Below are 16,166 nucleotides of genomic sequence, written 5' to 3' on the forward strand. Positions count from 1 at the left end.
TGGAGCTGCAGGCGGATTAGAGACAAGCAGAAAGGTGAAAGAATGGAGCTACAGGGAGGTAAGAGAGTGGGGACAGGTAGAGGGATAAAAGAGTGGACGGACAAGCAGAGGGATAAAATAGTGGAGGTACAGGCAGAGGGATAAAAGAGTGGAGGTACGAGCAGAGGGATAAAAGAGTGGAGGTACAGCCAGATGGATAAAAGAGTGGAGGTACAGGCCAAAAGAGTGGAGGTACAGGCAGAGGGATAAAAGACTGGAGGGACAGCCAGAGGGATAAAAGACTGGAGCAACAGCCAGAGGGATAAAAGAGTGGAGGTACAGGCAGAGGGATAAGAGTGCGGAGATACAGGCTGATGGATAAAAGAGTGGAGGTACAGGCAGAGGGATAAAAGAGTGGCGGTACAAGCGGAGGGATAAAAGAGTGGAGCTACAGCCAGTGGGATAAAAGACTGGAGGAACAGCCAGAGGGATAAAAGAGTGGAGGTACAGGCAGAGGGATAAAAGAGTGGAGGTACAGGCAGAGGGATAAAAGAGTGGAGGTACAGGCAGAGGGATAAAAGAGTGGAGGGACAGGCAGAGGGATAAAAGAGTGGAGGGACAGGCAGAGGGATAAAAGAGTGGAGATACTGGCCGAGGGATAAAAGAGTGGAGGGACAGGCAGAGGGAAAAAAGAGTGGAGGTACAGGCAGAGGGATAAAAGAGTGGAGGTACAGGCAGAGGGATAAAAGAGTGGAGCTGCGGGCAGAGGGATAAAAGAGTGGAGGTACGGGCAGAGGGATAAAAGAGTGGAGGTACGGGCAGAGGGATAAAAGAGTGGAGATACTGGCCGAGGGATAAAAGAGTGGAGGGACAGGCAGAGGGATAAAAGAGTGGAGGGAAAGGCAGAGGGATAAAAGAGTGGAGGGACAGCCAGAGGGATAAAAGAGTGGAAGGACAGCCAGAAGGATAAAAGAGTAGAAAGAGAGGAAATACAGGCAGAGGGATAAGAGTGTAAATATAGGCTGATAGATAGATGGTAGATAGAAAGGAGATTAGTGCTACACACAGATTGGAGAGTGAAGCCAAAGGCAAACAGGAGACTGGACCTATAGGCAGATTGGAGGGGGGAGCTATACAGGTACATAGATGGGAGAACTAAGGGCTGGTTCACACTAAGCGACAGCGACAACGAGGTCGCTGTTACGTCACCATTTTCTGTGACGTAACAGCGACCTTGTAAGTCGCTGTTATGATCGCTGCTTAGCTGTCAAACACAGCAGCCGAAGCAGCAATCATAACCGCGAGAGCAGGGAGCCGCGCACACCGCTTAGCGCTGGCTCCTTGCTCTCCTAGCTACAGTACACATCGGGTTAATTAACCCAATGTGTACTGCAGCTACATGTGCAGAGAGCAGGGAGCTGCGCACACTGCTTAACGCTGGCTCCTTGCTCTCCTAGCTACAGTACACATCGGGTTAATTAACCCGATGTGTACTGCAGCTACATGTGCAGAGAGCCGGAGCCGGCAGCACAGGCAGCGTGAGAGCTGCGGAGGCTGGTAACTAAGGTAAATATCGGGTAACCACCTTGGTTACCCGATGTTTACCCTGGTTACAGCTTACCGCAGCTGCCAGATGCCGGCTTCTGCTCCCTGCTCGCTTCATTTCATCGCTCTCTCGCTGTCACACACAGCGATGTGTGTGTCACAGCGGGAGAGCGCCTTTTAAGAAAACGAACCAGGGCTGTGTGTAACGAGCAGCGATCTCGCAGCAGGGGCCAGATCGCTGCTCAGTGTCACACACAGCGAGATCGCTAATGAGGTCACTGTTGCGTCACCAAAACCGTGCCGTAGCAGCGATTTCGGTAGCGATCTCGCTATGTGTGAAGCACCCCTTAGTTATACACTGATAGGAGAGTGCAGCTACAGGCAGATATATTATATAGACTGGATCTACATGCTTATAGATTGCAAAGAGGAAGGTACAGCCAAAAAGAGTGGAGCTGCAGGCAGATAGATAGTACAATGTATTTAGAAACAGATATATTGGAGTGGAACTACAAACAGCCCTATTGGAAAGTAGAGCTACAGGCAGACATTGAGGAGAATGGATCGATCTATAAGTAGATTGATAGCAGAGAGGGTTTACATGGAGATACATTTCAAAGTGGAGCAATATGCAGATGGAAAGTGGAGCTACAGGCTGCTAGGTAGAAAGGCATAGCATAAAACAGCAAATAGAATGGGACCAAATGCTGATAGAAGGAAGAATGTAGCAGCAGACAGGGAGATGGGAGATTGTCGAGAAAAAGAAATGGAGAGGTAAATTCTCTAAATAGATGCTGCATGCATACAGACATTAAAGTGATAGACATTAAAGTGATATTAAATAAAGATGGATAAGCAAACAAGTGGGAATTTTGTTCAGATAGAAGACAGTACCCGCACACAGATAATTATGAAGGTAGAAATAAACAGTAAAGGGCATTAAGAAGAGAAAACGGAGCCGTATACAGATAAGGTTGTGAAGTTTCATGAAGATGGATTAGAGGTTCGACATGTATGCGATAAATAGGAGAGAGGAGATGCATGCAGCTATAATAGAAGATAAAGGAGATTGGAGCCGCACACAGATAAGAGCATAATGGTGCAAGAAGATGGGAGAATGGAAATTCTCACAGCCAGGAGATGGATGACAGCAATATAGATCTGCATGCAAATGCATCAAAGAATAGAGTTGGATGGAACTCGATAAATGCAAAAATGCAGATACACAGCTTGAGCTAGAAAATACTTACTGTATGGAAATTGGAGGCCTATGGAGGTGCAGTATGGACTTCAAGTGGTGATATCTTACAGCTTGATACCATTCGGAGGTTGGACACGCGGTCATGTTTCCACTTACCAGAGTATATTGTGCAGCAGAACCACATCATTGCCAATTTTTGGGGTCAGGGTGGTTTTTACATGTAAAACACATTTTTCCTACAAATCGTTTTCACGTTTAAAAAAGCTTAGGGCAATAAATAAGTGGCTAATTATGGCAAAACAATGGCAGCGTGGCCACGCACAAATTGGCCGTGGATGGACTTTGCTGGAGATGTGTACAATGGAAAATAAAGATCTGGATAGATTACATTTGGGGGGGCATCAATGCTGCACATATACGAGGCTGAAATTGAATTTTTTGGAAATTGTAGGAAAAAGTAGTCATAAGGTAACATTTGAGGAATTTTTTATGTGCTTTCTCTTCATGTTCAAAGTAGAAATGGGGAGACAGGCAGAAAGGGAAACAGAAAAGGTAAGAAAGAAGATATGGAGAAAGGAGGAGAGACTTTAGGCTGACAAAGGGAAAGAAATGGGCTTCATGTCCAGAAAACACAGGAGATTAGGCTGTTGGAAATAGAGGGAAGAAGAAAACGTGCGACATCTGCAGATGTATCCATCACTTCAAAGGAAAGGTGAAAGGGAAAGGAGGAAAATATGTTTAGTTAATAAAAAGAGGGAGGTCAAAAATTAAAATCAGGATGAGCCAAGCCTTCTAGAACAGACATAAAATTGTATTAGTCAATATGGTTTAATAATTGGGAACTTGCTTATAAAGATTTATATCTAGTCACACCTACTGATACAATCTTGAAATGACACAATCATATGAGGCTATTCACTGTGCCTGGCATTTATCTGAAAAGGACCTAAAGGCAGGGCATTGGGTGGGAGGGGGAGGGCCCTGTTAGCAGCTTCTCACCCAATCAGGATGCCTGGCTTCTTCTGAGTAATGGTAACTGGCTGGGTGCAGCTGACGGACAGGAAATGCCAACAATCCTCATCACTCATGTCCTTTTCAGCTAGATACCAGGCACAGCACACAGCTGCCAGTGACAGTGGTGCTTTAAGTTGTATCATTGGGTCCACGTATTTCAAATCCTTTCCTAAAAATGAATTTGAAATGAATGAGTAACTATCATGTCTGTTCCAGCTTCATGGCAGAGGTGGGCAACACTAGATCCCAACAACCCCTTTATATCATTATATCTAATCTTGTCTCTAGAGTAGCTTTCCATTGGTGAGCTTAAAGAGGACCAACTACCCAGATTTTCCTATATAAACTAAGGCCAGTGCTATTCTGGCGCTATCATGCTGATTCTATACATACCTTTAGTTGTTAGATCAGATGTAAAGTTTCTGAAATACAGGCAAGTAAAGTGTGTGAAATGCACTGTTACTTGATTGATAGCAGCTACAGAATATCTAATAGGTGAGTCATGTTTTGCTAGTTATTCCTGCCCCTGTCTACCTGCCTGTCCTTCCTCCCCTTGTCTCTGTTTTTACAGGGAGGAGGGAGGAAGGACAGGCAGACAGATAGGGACGGGAATAACTAGCAAAACATGACCCAGATATTAGATATTGTGTAGCTGCTATCAATCAAGTAACAGTGCATTTCACAATCTTTACTTGCCTATATTTCAGAAAGTATACATCCGATCTCACAACTAAAGATGTGTTTAGAATCTTTAGAATCAGCATGATAGCACCAGTATAGCACTGGCTTTAGTTTATATAGAAAAATCTTTTTTCTTTGTGGTTGGTCCTCTTTAAAGGGTTGTATCCTCAGGAGTGCACCACCCCAGGCAATCAGCTTCCTGTTTGCCTTAGGGCGGTGTGCTGCTGATGAATGAAAACTCATGCTCTGCCAGGTGGCTTGCAGAGGTAACATTACCTCTGTAGCATGCGTGCAGCACATGGAGAATTAAGCATGTTGGAACCAATAATATGGACAACTTCAGAGTTAAGCAAGCAGGCTTAAAAGCATAAAGCCTGCTAGTACCCCAAGCGCTTAACTTACACCAAGCTGAGATCATGCCAGTAAGCTAGGCAATGGACTATGCATTATACAATTTGAAAAACCCCTCCATTCTTAAGAGATAAATTGCACATTTGCTTGTTTTTTTTCTACACAACTTCTGCAAATTTACCCATTTAAAGGGAATCTGTCAGCAGGTTTTTGCTATTTAAGCTGAAGACAGCATGCTGCAAGGGCTAAGAAAGAAAAAACGACTGTGTTCCTCTTACCTGTGTGTGATCTATCATTTACGTAAACTAAAGGGGTTATCACTTGGTGATTAACATTGTTAATCCCTATTATGTATACCCCTTTCGCATGTAAAGTGCCATGGAATAAATGGCGCTGTAATAATAAATAATAATAAAATAATAATTGTTAGGGCTAGCTGTCTCCTGCAGAGTTGTCTGGCCGCCGACTGCTGTGATTGACATCTCGCAGTTAATGCACAATCTGTGCTGAGAGCCTGATGTGAGAGGGGAGGCTCAATCAGCTGTGGTGTTTTCCTGGATCTAAATTCTTTGATTGTGTGAGAATGGCTGCTCCGAGTAATCTAAGTGATACATCATTGAATTCACAATCTCTTTGCCTACATTATGTTGCTGTCAGATGAGGTAGTAAAAAATTGCTGACAAATTCCCTTTAAGAACTTGAGACAACCCCTTTAAGTTCATCATAGTAATACACATTCTTACTTCTGAAGCCCCTGAAAATCTATGATTGCCCACCACTGACCAACAGTCTTGGCTCAACCTGCAAACACATAGGACAGGGAGAGGCTTTACATCCATTGGGAAGAAATGGAAAAACAAAAGTGGAAATAAAATACCATCGTATTCTTCTCCGTGTTCTGTAAGTGAAAAGAAATTGTTAGCGCACTTATCTCTGGATCTCCTATGTGAAAAAGCAATGTATTAACCGACCAGTTATTTATTGCAGACCATCAGGCTCTTCATGCACAGAACTTCTGACCGGATCACACTCGTTCCAGGAGGGGGGTTTGGTGTTCTTTATCGTGAAGTCTCAAAAATTGGGTGAGGACTTTCCTAAACTTCGACTCAACTTCTCAGCATTGCTGATGTATGCAGTTGCCATGCAAAATCGGCATTCAAACAGGCGTCGGCAGAGCACGTTACATGTCAATACGCACGGATTACCAACCATTCCTGAATTCAGAGTAGGAACCAGCAATATTGACTCATTTTAACCAAAGAGATTGTAGGAGGCTGTAGGTGAAATATTGAGGAAGCTCGGTCAGCGGCTCTTACCTTCCTCCTCAGCCCCCTGATAACTTTCCTCCTCTTGAACTGCTATCTCCTCGACTTCAGGCTGTTCTTCTTCTTAAGTGGCAAGGCATTATAGTTCAAGCAGTAATGCAAAAGCCAGATTTGGGTACATGTAGTCAAAGGTTAGAGGGCAAGGCAGGTAAAAGAAAGAAGAAAGTGCAACGTAAAAGCCAATGATACGTAGCATTATGAAAAAAGGCTGATCATCATTGTGGTGTAAATAAATAAAAATAAATAAATAAATATCAGTGCACTGATCGAGCTGCAATTTTTTCTACTTTCATGCTGAAGTCACGATCATTAGTGACTGGTTTCACATTTACATATATTTGCAGTATCATTGGTCAATAACTGATCATAACTTTAGTTTATTTATCCCTAACCCATTTACCTGAATAATTAGAAAAAAAAAATATGTCAACTGATCATGATGGAACTGATGATCTCTGATGCACTTTGTTCCAAATCCATAAACATATCCATCATGATCAATTTAAAAAAAAAAAACATACTGCAAAAATACGCTCGTGTGAACGTGCCGTCAGGATTTATTGAGATGGGCTTATGTGGTTTAGGGGAATCGGTCACCAGGTTTTTGCTACTCCAAAAACCAGCGATTCCAGCGATGTCTTACTTACTTTGCTGCATTCTTACATTTTGGTAAAATCACTGATTTGTCTGCTGCTGATCTAGGAGATCTTTGAATGCTGAGCTCTGTATGACCCTGCCACACCACTGATTGTCAGCTTTCTGTGTACACTGCACATAGGCAGAAAGCTGCTAGTCATTGGTGGGGGTGGAATTATACAGAGCTTATATATAATCCCTGCCCACGTCACTCATTGTCAGTTTTCTGTGTACACTGCACATAGGCAGAAAGCTGCTAGTCATTGGTGGGGGTGGAATTATACAGAGCTTATATATAATCCCTGCCCACGTCACTCATTGTCAGTTTTCTGTGTACACTGCACATAGGCAGAAAGCTGCTAATCATTGGTGGGGGCGGAATTATACAGAGCTTATATATAATCCCTGCCCACGTCACTCATTGTCAGTTTTCTGTGTACACTGCACATAGGCAGAAAGCTGCTAATCATTGGTGGGGGCGGAATTATACAGAGCTCATATATAATCCCTGCCCACGTCACTCATTGTCAGTTTTCTGTGTACACTGCACATAGGCAGAAAGCTGCTAGTCATTGGTGGGGGTGGAATTATACAGAGCTTATATATAATCCCTGCCCACGTCACTCATTGTCAGTTTTCTGTGTACACTGCACATAGGCAGAAAGCTGCTAATCATTGGTGGGGGCGGAATTATACAGAGCTTATATATAATCCCTGCCCACGTCACTCATTGTCAGTTTTCTGTGTACACTGCACATAGGCAGAAAGCTGCTAATCATTGGTGGGGGCGGAATTATACAGAGCTCATATATAACCCCTGCCCACATCACTGATTGTCAGCTTTCTGTGTACACTGTGCATAAGCAGAAAACTGCTAATCAGTGGTGCGGCGGGGTTATACAGAGCTCATTTATGACCCCCGCCCACACAACTGATTGGCAGGTTTCTGTGTACACTGTGCATAGTCAGAAAGCTGCCAATCAGTGGTGGAGTAGTGTTATACAGAAGTCATGAATATGGAGGACTACATGACAGCAGGTTTACTTGATCTCTAGTGATAATCTTCTGATAAAACTGTGATTGAACCAAAACTATAGCAAGCAGCCCAGTAAGTGACACATCACCTGGAATCAGGATCTCTGTCTCTACATTTTGCTGTTGTCAAATTAGGTAGCCATAGCCTAGTGACAGATTCCTTTTGAAGGGTATTTTTTCATAGTAAGCTTATAGATATTGATAGCATATGTCATCAATTTATGATCAGCGGGGATCGCACAAATATCACACCCCCACTGATCCGGAGATAAGCAAAAAGTTTGCACAGTACTGGAGTAGATCATTTACATTTTTGCCTCACGATCGCTCTGCTGTGCTAGGAAATCCGGCTAGTTTAATTTGCTTAAAGGGGTTGTCCTCTACTTTAACATTGATGGCCTTTCCTTAGAATAGGTTGTCAATGTATGATCGGCCGGGGTCTATACACTATGCACCCCCGCCGATCAGCTGTTCTCGGTGCCGGTGGTAGCAGCAGGCAGCTAGAAATACTCAGTTCCGGAGTTGCTCCGTCTTCTAATACTGCCTCCTAATGATTTGAATGGGAGGTGGATGTGGGGTACCCAGCACTGGCCGATATCAGTTAATTGCACAGCTCCGGAACTGAGCATTTCCTGCTGCCGCCACTGGGAGCAAGAACAGCTGATTGGTGGGGGTGCGGGGTGTCGGACCCCAGTCGATGAGACATTGATGACCAATTCTAAGGGCGGTTTTGCACACTACAACATCGCAGGTGCGATGTCGGTGGGGTCAAATCGAAAGTGACACACATCCGGCGTCACTTGCGATGTCGTAGTGTGTAAATCCTAGATGATACGATGAACGAGCGCAAAAGCGTCGTTATCGTATCATCGTTGCAGGCTCCGACATTTCCATAATGCCGGTGCCGCGACAGGTACGATGTTGTTCCTCGTTCCTGCGGCAGCACACATCGCTGTGTGTAAAGCCGCAGGAGCGAGGAAAATCACCTTACCTGCCGCCGCCGGCTATGGAAGGAAGGAGGTGGGCGGGATGTTTACATCCTGCTCATCTCCGCCCCTCTGCCACTATTGGGCGCCTGCCGTGTGACGTCGCTATGACGCCGCACGACCCGCCCCCTTAGGAAGGAGGCGGGTCGCCGGACAGAGCGACGGTCGCAGGGCAGGTGAGTGCATGTGAAGCTGGCGTAGCGATAATTTTCGCTACGCCAGCTATCACAAGATATCGTACCTGCGACGGGAGCGGGGACTGTCGCGTGTGACATCGCAGCATCGGCTTGCGATGTCGCAACGTGCAAAGCCCGCCTAAGAAGAGGCGATCAATGTAAAAGTAGTGGACAACCTCTTTAAACTGCGTTCTCCTGCACAGCTGGGTGGTGGTGACCTCTGTGAAGGGGACATAGTGCTGCACCTCCTTCATTCTCAGGGCCGGTGAAGGTCTAGGAGGTTGGACCTCTACCGATCACAAAGGGATGGTGTTATCTGCCATCACTCTATATGAAAAGAAGACCCTTTAACTGTCCACAGTCTGTATACCTAGAAATCCCCTCTCCTCGGTTCTACTGAGCCAGATTTACAGTGCCATAGTGATCTATGGAGCTGCAGGTCTGGTACAGTACAAGCTGTAGGAAGGGGGCGTCCAGGTGCTGTGCCCATCTGAATAAGGCTAAACGGCGACACAGTCTTTGCATCCATTATCAATGGTAAAAATCACCAAGTGATGCTCTCATCATCAGATCTGGTATTCTGCACGTAATGATAAGAGAGCACTGACTACAAGATGCAGTTATCATGTCTTCTCATGATCTCAAGGTCACAGCGTGCCACATGCAGCACAGATACCAGCAAGCACATCCCATCCCTCTGCGCTATCTATGATCACTGGTGACCGCCACCTGACTATATCGGCAAACATCTATCAAAATCCAGTATTCAGATGAGCTTTGGGTCACAATGCGGTCTCCCTATGTTTATAGATACTGATTTGGAGATATGGAAAAATGGGATCTGGGTTGAGGGGTCTCCTTATATTTGTAGGTGGGAACGATGAACAGATCACATACCTTCTTGGGGTTCTTCAATTGTGTCATAAAGAGCAGAAGGATAAAACACAAAGGAAAAAAAGACAAATGAGCTACCAAGACATTAAGCCGCAACAATACATCACAGGGTGGGATGCAGAGCTCTACCACGGAGCACAGTGACCTGTACACCTCATGTGTCTGACAAGACTAAAAACGTAGAAAGAAATGTATGAGATTCGAAAAAGTCCTTTTTTTCCAGAAATGGTGCCATCCTTATTCATTTATTGTGTCTGATATTGCAAATCTGCCTCAATAACTTTGAGGTTGTGCAAGAAATTAATAAAATGACCCCCATCACATAAGTCAAACAGAAGCTCTTCCTTGTTACATGTCAGGATGGGCTGCAGTCTGAAAAAGCACAGCTCCAAGAACTGTCTCACCCGACTGAGGAGCTGCTGGAAAAGGGCTGTGACAGGAGAAGAAATAAATCTTTTCCTCTTTTGACTGAGCATGAGGACTGAGGCTGGAGAAAGAAAATCCTTAGTGCTCAGAAAGTGTTGGAGATTTATTTTATTTCTCTTATCACAGCCTTTCTATGGCAGCTCACCGGTATCTATAATTATGATGAAGCTCCTCTGGTCAGTTGAGTCACAGATCTCGGGAGTTGTGTTTCCTGAGCCCATTAGGACACATGACTAGGATTAGCTGTTGTCTGAATTGTGTGACGGGGGCTATTTTATTACATTCTTGGAGAAACCCTTTAAATACAAAACCAGATATGGATTTTCTTTTCACTTGGTGTAAATACCGCTGTGCTCCTGAATTTGGCATTGTTTCCCTTTTGTCCCATTCTGGAAATATGGCCACCTCCTTATTCTATGTAAATCTAGTCTGTTTAGCCAACTGTGCATAGTCCTTACGATGATCATGCCCACTTGGCTAAATAGACTGGATTTACCTATTGGTCCATTTCTCAGGGATGGAAAAGAGCACAAACAGTAGGAAAACATCACCAGATTCAGCAGAACTTCAATATTTACAGCTGGTAAAAAAAATGTATATATACGGGAAGTGACAGGTTCTATTTCAAGGGAACGAAACAGCAAGATTGTTATATATAAAGCAAAGCCAGTGCTATACTGGTGCTAGGATGCTGAGTGTAAGCATAGCTTCAGTTCTGAGATTGGAGGTTTTATTTCAGAAATGTGTGCAAGTAAAGTTCCAGCAATGCATTGGTATTTGCTTGACAGGTGCAACAGGAAGAGAATATGTGGGTTGGGTCTTGCTATCTATTCCTGTCCCCTGTCTATGTGCACCGGAATTAACATCTTTGATGGTGACAGGGGGAGAAAGACCAAGCAGGCTGATAGGGGTGGGAATAGATAGCAAGACTCGACCCCCATATTCTCTTCCTGTTGCACCTGTCAATCAAACAGCAGTGCATTGCTGGAACTTTACTTGTACATATTTCTGAAATAAAACCTCCAATCTCAGAACAAAAGGTATGCTTACATTCAGCATCCTAGCGCCAGTATAGCACTGGCTTTACTTTATATATGAAAATCCTCCTGGTTGGTTCCCTTTAAAGCTTCTGGGCCTACATGACAAAATCTTTGCCCAGATCCCCTCACCTACCAGTTACCTTCTATAATACTGGTGCCTACTTATGCCACAGAGGAGCCTTTAGGACCCCTTGGGCACCAGGGCATTGGGGGTGACCGCTGCCTTTGCACCCTCAATTGCTATGTTTCTAATATTAAATGTACATGACATGATTCAATTTGCATGGTAAATTAATTTAATGGTGCCAGATTACCCCAAATATACCCCCTATATTAACTAATGCAGTACACTAACACATACCTTCTTGTGCTTCTTCTGCCAGACATGACATTGCGGCAAGAGCAAGAAGAGGAGGCAAAAAACAGACAAAGCAAATCACGTTAGCGGCCTGCAAAGACCTATGGAGCACAGGAGAAGTCACAGCTGCAATGCACTTCATTTTTGACATAGTATAGCCATATGTAACATAACGCACTACACGCAAAGTAATGGGAAACATGAATATTCTCTCCTCCAGCACATCCATACCTGTGAATGTACAGAGACATGAATCCATGTAGAGACAAATGGACAAACTGACATGCACTCGCTGTAATCAGGAGGTTTTACATGGAACCTAATCATTATAAATCTCTTGTTATAAGAAAAATAGAAATGTGTTATCGGAAATGTCAATAGATAGAAAACATGTTCATGCTGTATTAATCCTCCATCACTCCTGATGTCATAATGCTCTATACGTCTTTTATCTGTAGAATGGTTTATTCTTAAAGGGGTTATCCACTACTTAGATATGGATGACTTAGGAGAGATCATCAATATATCGGTCGGAGTCTGATAAATAGTGCTCTCACAATGGAAACTGGCCCTGTCGAGGAACTGCAGTTTATCTTCCACTCTAGTTCTTACGGCACGTAATTGGGATGACCGAAAAGACTCCAGAGTCTAAACCTCCACCAATTTAATAAACTATGGGCCAGTAAATTATTCATCTAGATGGAACTTTCCTCTTTTGTCAAAAGAAAATCAATCTTTAATGACCAGTCAGATATATTTGTCAAAATAGATCTCATAAAATGAAAGCTCCTGTGTGATTGGGTGCTATGGGCAAATATAGCTTTAGAGTTATATTTTTTTTAGATATGGTGCATTATACCCGCCATGCGATACCTGTAATCGATCCAGCTCACATCCAGAATGAGCAAAACTGGATTACCTTTTAAAGAGAACCTGTCAAAAATGGCCAGTTTTTGCTCCTTTTTTATGCCTTTTCATGTAAATTGGTTCCACAGGGGCGTGTCTCACAGGATCCTCAGGGGCGTGTTCTGCATAATTACCCTATGAGCCACACCCCCTTTTAAAAAAACCCTATAAAAATGAGCACTAAATAAAAAGGCCCATATATCTTGAACAATATGTCGGATTTAAAACTAAATAAATAAAGGATTATTTATTAAGAAAAGCAACAGGAATAAAATAGGAGCATAAAGTGGCCACTTTTGACCTGGTGACAGGTCCTCTTTAAGTGACAATAACTCTAAAGTCAGCAAACTATATCCTTTTGGCTTAAATGCCAAAATTCCAGCATCTGCCATGTCTAGATACTGTGAATCACATGGTATCACCACATTTGGGTGTATAATTCTGGATTTTTCTTCTTCTATCAGGTTAGCGGCTGATTAGGACCTTATAGGAGCACAATGAACAATAATGTGGTGAAAACGGAAACGCGCCAATGTCATTATGACATCATGTGAGTGGAACTAAGGATTTCAGGAGGTGAAGTACACTGCACGCTTAGAAAAGTGACTAACATCCGTCTATCAGATAGAAGTCACTGAAATTGGGTGTCCGGTTACATATGTTAATTTGGCTAAATAACCGGCGGCTTGTGACCCCTTCACTGCAGAGCCATTGTACAATATGAACCTCACATATTATAAATGACGGCAGGTGGCCATGTTGTTGGGGGTTTTTTTGTTTTTTTTTAAGCGAAGGGGTAAGTGACATTAGTGACATGGTAGAATCGGTGTTATAGCATTAGGGCTTAGTGGTCAAGGAGGTGAAGAGAAGGGGACGTCACCCATTTACCTTCTTCGTATTCTTCTGTTTGTGTGTGGACATAAAAAAAAATTAAAAAGACATATAAACAGGGACACAAGCAACATTAGCAACACTGACAAATGTCACCTCAGCTACGGAAACGTAAAGCGACACAAGAACAGGAACATAGAACAGTTCTGCAGAAGAGGAAGTAATCCAATGTGTAAGAATCAATCTACCACAGACAGAGTGACATCACCGCTCAGTGTGTGATGATGTCATCAGGGCTCAGTGTGTGATAATGTCATCAGGGCTCAGTGTGTGATGATGTCACTGTGCACAAGATTACATCATTGTGCACTAAGCAAGGAGGCCATTGTGCTTAGAAGAAGGCGGCACGTAACTATTAACCTCTTCAGCACATTGGTTATTACATTTTATTTTGCCAGGTTCCTATGTATAACTATTACTTATAGCTTAATTCCTCTTAAAGCAGTCAAAATGGAAAATGAACATTTGATTTCAATTTTTGGGCATATTATGGCAAGAAAGGTCTTCAGCTGCATGGAACCTATGTAGAGCTTAATAATGGTTATTCAGCACTCTGGCCAGCAGGGGGCAGTAGAGATCCTGTTAGTGAGTTACTGTATGTGTTGGAGCTAAAAACTTAATGAAAGCAGACATCTGATGATCTCGCTAGAAAGAAAAATGTGTTAATTATCGGAAATCAGAAATGCAAATATTAAGTAAGAAGAAAAGGGACGAGGAGTCATTAGTCAGTGGTGGGTTCAATCTGGTTATCTGAGAGTGGAAATAAGACAGTGAGTTTGTGTTAGAATTTAGGGTAAGTTATGGAAACAGAAAAGAGTTTGATAACTTTTGTAATTAATACACAAAGTGGTGTGATCCAAACAACAATTAATGAATTACCAGTTGCCCTTTTGGAGCCATTGCCCACTGATGAAGCCAATTTGTGGGTGAAACCTTTTTTGGGCAGTAGTTCTTATGCAAATGTCTGGCCTGCCTGAGAAGTGAGAGGAATCTGCAGGCCATCGTCAGTTTGCCTACTACCACCGAAGGACAGCGGATACATGCTCTAACCTAGTCATTAACGTTTTTAATCTGCACATGATAGAGGCAGATACAGGGATGTTAGGTGTTGATTACATTTTAGTGAGCAACAATAAGGCTACGTTCACACATTGAGTTTTTATGCGGTATATATATATATATATATATATAAAAACTCAATGTATATATATATATATGTATACACAATTTCTTATTACTATTAATAATAATAATAATTTATTTTTATATTTTTTATTATTTTGCTGCCATTTTTCAAAATCACAGCAAAAACTATATGATCCCGTCACGGGTGAAAAAAAACAACATAGCCGAACTGTGTAAATGCAGCCTAAAGGTCATCTTTTAAGTCGTGGCTGGATTTCTTTGGGTATCTTTTTGCCCCAAAAGAGCAACTTGTATTGTTATCCTTTGTGCTTACATCACATAGATCAAAGTAAATAAATGAAAAATACAGATGTAGCAGAGTTTTGTTTGTCATTGATCTTTTGTCTTGTGCAGATATGAATGTAATGCAATAGGTTTACTTGATATCATACTTAGGGCTCATTCAGACATTCGTTTCTTTCCTAAGAGTACTATCCAGAGTGTTCACAGACAGCATGCATATGTATAGCATTAAATGAAAATGTTCATATGTCTGTAAATTTTCACAGGTCCAGGCAACATTGCAGAGACATGTCCAATATTGATCCAAGTGTCAGATCAAAATTAGCAATGCAGCTCTATGGGTCCGTGAAAAAAAAATCAGACTCCATCTGTGTGATATCCGTTTTTCACGGACTGTTAAATAAAAGATAGAAAAAAATATTTTTGTTTGTTTTTCATCTGAGAAAAACTGATGCAGCTCAGACCAAACTATGATGGTAAAAACTGACACTGACCAAACTATGTAGGTAAAAACTGACACTGACCAAACTATGTAGGTAAAAACTGACACTGACCAAACTATGATGGTAAAAAAAACTGACATTGACCATACTATGATGACACTAATCAAATAAACTGATGAAATTTAGACAGTTTTTGAGTTTGAAACAAATTACTGATGTCTGAATGAGCCCTCTGTTGTACCAAATGACAAATTCAGCTCTGCCACCTCTATATAAATAGCAACACTTGAAACAAAGGAATGTTAAAGGGGTTGTCTACTACAGTGATACTGATGACCTATCCTTTTGGATATATCAATGATATTAGAACAGCAAGGGTCAGACACCCGACACCCATACCGATTCTCTGTTATCAGCTCCAGCAGGGATTGGATGTAAACAGTGTATTCAGCAGAACACCACGGCTCTGTCACACTGTTTAGTGGCCGCTGCTTGGAACTCCAGATCAGCAAATGAAAACAAGACTCATATTGCTGATCTCATGCAACCCTTATTTATTTTCACCCTAATTAATTGAAGCATGCATCTTGTGTGCAGCAAAAAGGAAGGATATTATATATATGATGTAAGTGTATTTGAAGCTTTACTCACCCTCCACCTGCTCACTGAAGGATGATGAAAAAGAGACAGATAGAAAGAGAAAGGAGAACAAAAAAAAGAGGAAATCTTACATTTTAGAATTAAACTTGCTTCTTTGTTTTGAATTTATATGTATCAACATAACACGTATCTTCCCAAAATGTAAACTAAATCTCCTAAGTGCTCATGGCAGAAACATTCATTTCTTTATT

At 42.5% G+C, this 16,166-nt stretch overlaps 1 protein-coding gene across 5 annotated transcripts in view; it reads right to left on the reverse strand.

Moving 5' to 3' along the window:
- The window catches only part of TNNT3 (troponin T3, fast skeletal type), a 48,957-nt gene that overhangs the window by 29,334 nt on the left and 3,457 nt on the right, over positions 1-16,166 (reverse strand). For 2 of the 5 annotated variants that reach the window (XM_075327004.1, XM_075327005.1), the window contains exons 1-3: positions 11,651-11,696; positions 9,827-9,838; positions 6,088-6,159 (exon numbers count right to left, since the gene is read on the reverse strand). In XM_075327004.1, the coding sequence (XP_075183119.1) occupies positions 6,088-6,159; positions 9,827-9,838; positions 11,651-11,681 (115 nt within the window). In that variant the 5' untranslated portion in view covers positions 11,682-11,696. Of the gene's footprint in view, positions 1-6,087; positions 6,160-9,826; positions 9,839-11,650; positions 11,697-15,966; positions 15,981-16,166 lie in introns of those variants that run through there. The other 3 variants (XM_075327006.1, XM_075327008.1, XM_075327007.1) reach the window with 3 other exon arrangements.

The sequence above is a fragment of the Anomaloglossus baeobatrachus genome, chromosome 10 (genome assembly GCF_048569485.1).
Source record: "Anomaloglossus baeobatrachus isolate aAnoBae1 chromosome 10, aAnoBae1.hap1, whole genome shotgun sequence".
In the NCBI taxonomy this organism is placed as follows: Eukaryota; Metazoa; Chordata; class Amphibia; order Anura; family Aromobatidae; genus Anomaloglossus; species Anomaloglossus baeobatrachus.